This window comes from Camelus ferus, chromosome 8, assembly GCF_009834535.1.
Source record: "Camelus ferus isolate YT-003-E chromosome 8, BCGSAC_Cfer_1.0, whole genome shotgun sequence".
Classification (NCBI taxonomy): Eukaryota; Metazoa; Chordata; class Mammalia; order Artiodactyla; family Camelidae; genus Camelus; species Camelus ferus.
In genome coordinates, this window is record NC_045703.1 from 44,840,385 (window position 1) to 44,846,384 (window position 6,000).

At 36.6% G+C, this 6,000-nt stretch overlaps 1 protein-coding gene across 2 annotated transcripts in view; it reads left to right on the plus strand.

Moving 5' to 3' along the window:
• Positions 1 to 3,634, plus strand: part of LAMA2 (laminin subunit alpha 2) — a 516,055-nt gene extending 512,421 nt beyond the window's left edge. For both annotated transcript variants that reach the window (XM_032484891.1, XM_032484892.1), the window contains 2 exons: positions 1,680 to 1,902; positions 3,262 to 3,634. In XM_032484891.1, the coding sequence (XP_032340782.1) occupies positions 1,680 to 1,902; positions 3,262 to 3,419 (381 nt within the window). In that variant the 3' untranslated portion in view covers positions 3,420 to 3,634. The remainder of the gene's footprint in view (positions 1 to 1,679; positions 1,903 to 3,261) is intronic.
• The last annotated feature ends 2,366 nt before the right edge of the window (positions 3,635 to 6,000 follow it).

The following is a 6,000-nucleotide window of genomic DNA, read 5'->3' on the forward strand; positions in this document are numbered from 1 at the left end:
AATAATGGACTAAGTAGTTTAGATCTCAAGCTCTTACTGTGTTGCTAAAAGCACACTGTTATTCTGCTCCTTATGAATACACAGTCTATGAAGCTATCAATTCCAGTGGGGAAAAAAAGGAGAGGGCGTGGATTGCCTAAAATCAGTTTTTGCCTCTTATAACAGGGTGGGCCCCTTTCAGAAGTCAAGATGGCTAGCTGACATGTTGGTTTCTCCATTTTTATTTAAAAGTATCCATATACAATTTCAAAATAGAACAAATTTATAATAAAGTGATATTAGTAGTGTATCAAACATTGTGTCAATTTTCTCACAAAGGATAATCTAATTCTAACCATCACTTTAGTCCCTGCTTGCCTGTCACCAGCAACCTACGGTGAGATGACCAGTTTTTATGTACTTTGCTCTATACAGAATGGGGAAAAGCAAGAAATTTCATAAGTTTCCTATCTGGCTATTCAATCGGATTCATACTTCAACTCTGTTTACATTTTGCTTGTAGGGTACTGTTGCCTCCCAAGAAGAAAAACCACCTATTGATCTAAAATACACCTTCCTTTTTCCCTCTTCTCAGCCTTCAAACTGTCCACAAAGGCAGTAAAGCAGAAAGATCCAGGAGCACAGAGGCAAAAAGGGAGAACAAATAAGCAACACTTAATAGAGATTTTCAAAACATTTTCACTGCATCTTGTCGAGGGAAGCTTCATTTTTCACCTGCTTGTAACCAGGGTTCTTAGCAACTTATCAGGGTATCAAGTTGCATCACAATGCATACGGATTTCTCACCAAGCTCCTTTTATGTGCACAATTCTGTTATTACGAATTCCACCCAATATAGTAAAATCTTAACTAATATTTACATCACTGTACAGTTTACAAGCTTTTCACCTATTTGCTTGCACTCTTAATCTTCTTTTTAAAACCCCAATTTCTTTTCTATTACCTTGTCAAATGTTTTGCCAGACTGACTGTTTTTAATGTTTCAATATGTTTTTTTTCTTCATCAGCTTCAGAAGAATTCTGTCATCTCAAATTTCAGGCACCCTTCCATGTTACTGAAAACAGATTTTTCCCATTTTGACAAGAACTCCCAATCTAAGTTCTTTATTGTTAAGAATTTAACTGGCCTTCTGGCTCTAAGTCTTTGGTGCCTATGACATGAAGCTTGCCCCAAAATGTAATTTATGTAACTTTCAACCCTATATATAAAATAGACTCCATGTAGGAAGAAATATATAATTAAAACATCAAAAGTTTAAATTAAAAAAAAAAAACAACCTTTAAAATGAATTCGTAAACCAGCTCCCTAAGAACTCCCACACTCTAATAAGATCTGTGATAGGAATTTTTCCCTGTATATACTGTTTCCTTCTTTGTCACCTGCCCTCAAATTGGATTTCACATTTTCTAAAAGCAGAATTATTTGTTACCAGTCTCACACATCTTACCTATTGCTCCCAACAATGTTCAATGGCAAAGAGTGACCCTGTGACCCTGGTCATTAAATTTGTGTTTTAATTCTTGTCAAATTTTTTAAAAATGTAGTATGCCTCAGTTATGTTCATTTCAAACTATTCCAGCCAATGTCCGTCCTAAAGACCTGACAGTTTCTACTGTGTGAACCACCATGTTATCCTTCTAACGAAACCGCTGTGAGCGTTCAATTTCCTACTTTCCAGCTTATGTTTCATGTGGACAATGGCGCCGGCCGGTTCACTGCTGTCTATGATGCTGGGATACCGGGGCGTTTGTGTGATGGGCGGTGGCATAAAGTCGTGGCCAGAAAGATCAGACACCACCTTGAGCTGACAGTAGATGGGAACCAGGTGGAAGCCCAGAGCCCAAATCCAGCATCTACATCAGCTGATACAAATGACCCCGTGTTTGTCGGAGGGTTCCCAGGTGAGTGTTGCCTACCCCAGCAAGAGTGTCTTTGCTCTGTTGTGTTAGTGGTTTTGAACACATTTATATTCTGTAAATATGTCCAAGGATGTATACTTGCTTCTTAGCTTTAGAATCTGCTCCCATAAATAACACCTTACCTGACATTTCTAGTGTGTAAAATGAGCCTTTTACTTATATAAACCACATGGGACTGAACTTTTCATGATAGCCTTCAAATTTCATTCATGGGGAGATGGAGGCTAGAGGAAATGAATTTGGCTTATAAAAGATATTAGGCATTTAGCAGCAATCAGGGCCAGAATTGGTATTCTTTCAGATTTTTAAAAAGTTAATATACCAGAGGAATCATAAAATGTTATGGAACTTATTTCCTCAAGTTCTGGAAATCATTGGGTTAAACATAGCTAATTTCCCCCTTATGCTGTTATAGAGTTTATATTTATATTACAAGAAACCCAAGCAATAAATCTGTATTCAAAAATCCCTTTCCAGCACATTAAATACAGCATGTGAACCACAAAGAGTTACCTAAAGTGCTCATAAGCAAGAGTGCCCAACTTGATGAGAAATAAGCTAAGTGCCTCTTAATAAATACTGTACTAACACAGACTCCTGGAATGGTCTTTCAGTATTTTGGCAAGAGAAACTTTTGTCCCCATTTATATAGAGCTCCTCTCCTTAACAAAACGAGCAAAATATATATTCAGCAGCAGTTGATGTAGGAAAAGCTATAGAAGTAATGGGGACCAGTTCTGAATTCCTCTTTCCAAAGTTGCTCCTGGGTTTTTGAAAATACTTACTTCCACTTCAATTAGGATAAACCCCAAGACTTTATGAAGGAGATAATGTACCTCTCCATTCACAGTCTACAAAATGGGATCTTAGTTAGCACCTAGTAGGCCTGCTAGTAGAAGGGACTGTCTCAATAAGAGAAAGATGTGATTGAGTTCTCAACCAATTTCACCTTTTGGGATTTATTTATACAAAGTAATAAAGTCACCATTAAAACTCAGTGTCCTAATTCAGTACTTCAAGTATTTGATCAATTGCTTTGGTTCATTAAATAACATTTAATAATTTTAAGTCACAACTGGAAACTTGTTCCTTCCGAACTAAATTCTTTGTTTGATGTCTCCAAATGGATAATTGTAGATATCTCCATATTTCATAATGCAGAACCATAAAAAAGTTGATATTTCTCTACAAATTTAACTGTTAGTAAAGCTAAGAACATAATCACTAACTTTACATAAAATAGTCTTCCAGTTGCATCTTAAGCTAACAGCTGACTTTGAAACAAGCTCTTAACAGAGCAGCTGCATTTGAAAACTGAGCCCTCTTTGCTGTGCTTTTCAGATGGCCTCAACCAGTTTGGCCTGACAACCAACATTCGTTTCCGAGGTTGCGTCCGATCCCTCAGGCTCACCAAAGGCACGGGCAAGCCACTGGAGGTGAATTTTGCCAAGGCCCTGGAACTGAGGGGTGTTCAACCTGTGTCATGCCCAGCCAACTAATAAAAAATAAGTTCAGCCCCCAAGAAGGGCCCTCCAAAACAAGTATATCAAGTAAAACAAATGTATTTTATCTATATATGTTATGAAAACTAATTTGTGCATGTATATTGAATTCTTGCTGTATTCCGATGGTGCTAATTCAGATCCCAGACTGAATTTTAATTCAATTTTTTTTCTCCAGTCCATGAATATTAAATCAGTTATTGCATTCTAAATAATTGCTTGTTTTGTGTGATTTTAAAGATAAAAGGCAACTGACCATAAATTGTCGAATTTGCAACTGGAGTCATCTCAAGAAAAGCTCAGATGTAATTTGTGAAGGCAACATTTTTTTTTAACTAGTGCCTGTTTATACTTTTATCATCCTTTTTCCATGTATATCAGCTTGGGCTTTCTGTCCAGGCCATTGAAAACAACAGTGGATTTGGCATGTGTAATTGGGAGGAAATCAGCTCCCTCGCTCCCTGTGTTTGTAAAAGCATTAGCAGATCATTTCCCTGGTCCAGGTTCATTATTAGAGGGTTTAACTAGCCATATGAATGAATACCTTTTTATGCTGAAGGTAGAGTATAGATCAGATTCAGGCCAGAGAGCTTAATTACTTGATTTTCTTGTTTGATGATGATTTATAGGCTTTGGGGAGATACCAGAACCAAGCTCTAGAATGACAACTAAGCACACATTTGATACTGCAGTATTGAGGCTCTGGGCCCTTTGAGTTTTCAGTGACTATCCCAGTCTATACACTTGAAGGAATAATCCTGAAATGTGCTTTTTACTTAACAGGAAACAATAAACCAGAAACTTAAAGAGTATACATCATTGGGTCTTTTGAGTTGCAATTTAACCTAACAAATCCATTTCCTAAAAAAAAATTCTGATTTTTTCCTTCTTTTACCCACTATTTCAATCATCTTCAAAGGGACCTGTGAGAGGACAAGCCTAGATTTTATTCATAAACTTAAGAAGGAAGCGTTTCATTTGCCATCTTCAGTAGAAATAGTTGTAGTCTAATAAAGCAAATAATTTAAAGGAACAGATTTTCCTCACAGTGGTAATTTCTGCAAAAGAAAAATAGTCATCTCTGATAATGCTCTCCACAGGGGAAAGAGAGGTGCTGTTTCTAATCGAGGAGGTGGCTAACACAATCTTACTATTTTATCATTGGCTGGTTGCTTGACACAGTTTGTCCACACAACTTCATTCTAGAGCAGGCGATTCTCAGCCATGGCTCCATTTTGGAGTTACCTGGCAGGGAGTCTGGTAGCCTGAGCATAAGGATTTTAAAAAAGCTTCCCAGGCAATTCTGAAGTGCCACTGGGATTGAGGACCACTGTTCTAAAGAGAAAAATTATCTGCTATGCTAACAAAGAGTTGTGGAGTCATCTGAGAATCCTACTGTTGACTTTGTCTTGGCCATTTTCACACATATAATATCATATTATAACAAAATAACATAATATTGAATCTAGCTAATGCCTTTTGACCAACCTTCAAGCAATAACATTCTTTGAAAACCAATGTGTTTTGAAAATGAAGACATTAAGGAACCCTGACATGACTTTTGGGCTTATTCTGGATAATAAGTGGATAAACAGGACTAAAGATGCTAGGCTACTAAATTCATAGCTAATACCTTTCTTTCCTAACTCTTGAAAAAAAAAGATACATAACAAATTTGAAAGCAAAGTTACTTAATTGGCACTCCTATCAGCGTCAAGCCCTGCTGAAGCCAGTTTGTAGGTAAGTGCCTTTGAATGATACTGTTGGAAAGATCCTTTGAGATCAATTAATACAATGACTCAACTCTAGCTAGACAGTAAAATTGCCTTGGGTACTTAAAAAAAAAAAGAAAGAAATGTATATATACACATGTGTGACTGTATCACTGTGCTGTATACCAGAAATCAACCCAACATTGTAAATCAGCTATACTTGAGTAAAAAATTAAATTACATTAAATTTTTTAAAAAAGAAAGAAAAAAATCTTACATCTGGATATCCCCTAGACCTTAAATTATAATCTTTGCATAATGCCCTGGCGTTGACATATTCTAAACATCTCCAGTTGATTCTAATGTGATTCTAAGACTGAGACCTCCTGGGCTTCTACTGCTTCCATGTTTTATGGGGAGGATCTGGAGGGAACCCAGAAATATTTGATGGTGTGCTCAAAGTCCCACATTAATTAAGTTTTCCAAAGTAGGCCCAAGAAAATTGATCTGGGCCCAAGCAGCTTTCACTGAATCAGGTATTAGCTAAATGTGTCCCTTACAAAATCCACATTCCAAAGTAGTTCACGAACTTGAATGGACAAAGCTTGTCCAGATTCTAAGATGAGAGATAAGGAAATGTTATAGAAGGGAAAAGTTTCTCTAATGTATTTTAAACTAATTTCCTACCTTAAAAATAAATTAATTTTTATTCCAAAGCAAGATAACAAGATAAAATGTTTCCTTTACCCAACTTTATCCCCTTAGTAATTTCCTCACCTCCTGCCACCTATAGCAATTATGAAGAAAGAATACTTTTCATTTGGTATTTTCCAAACACCCATTCATACCAGGTTGTCAGCCTTCTT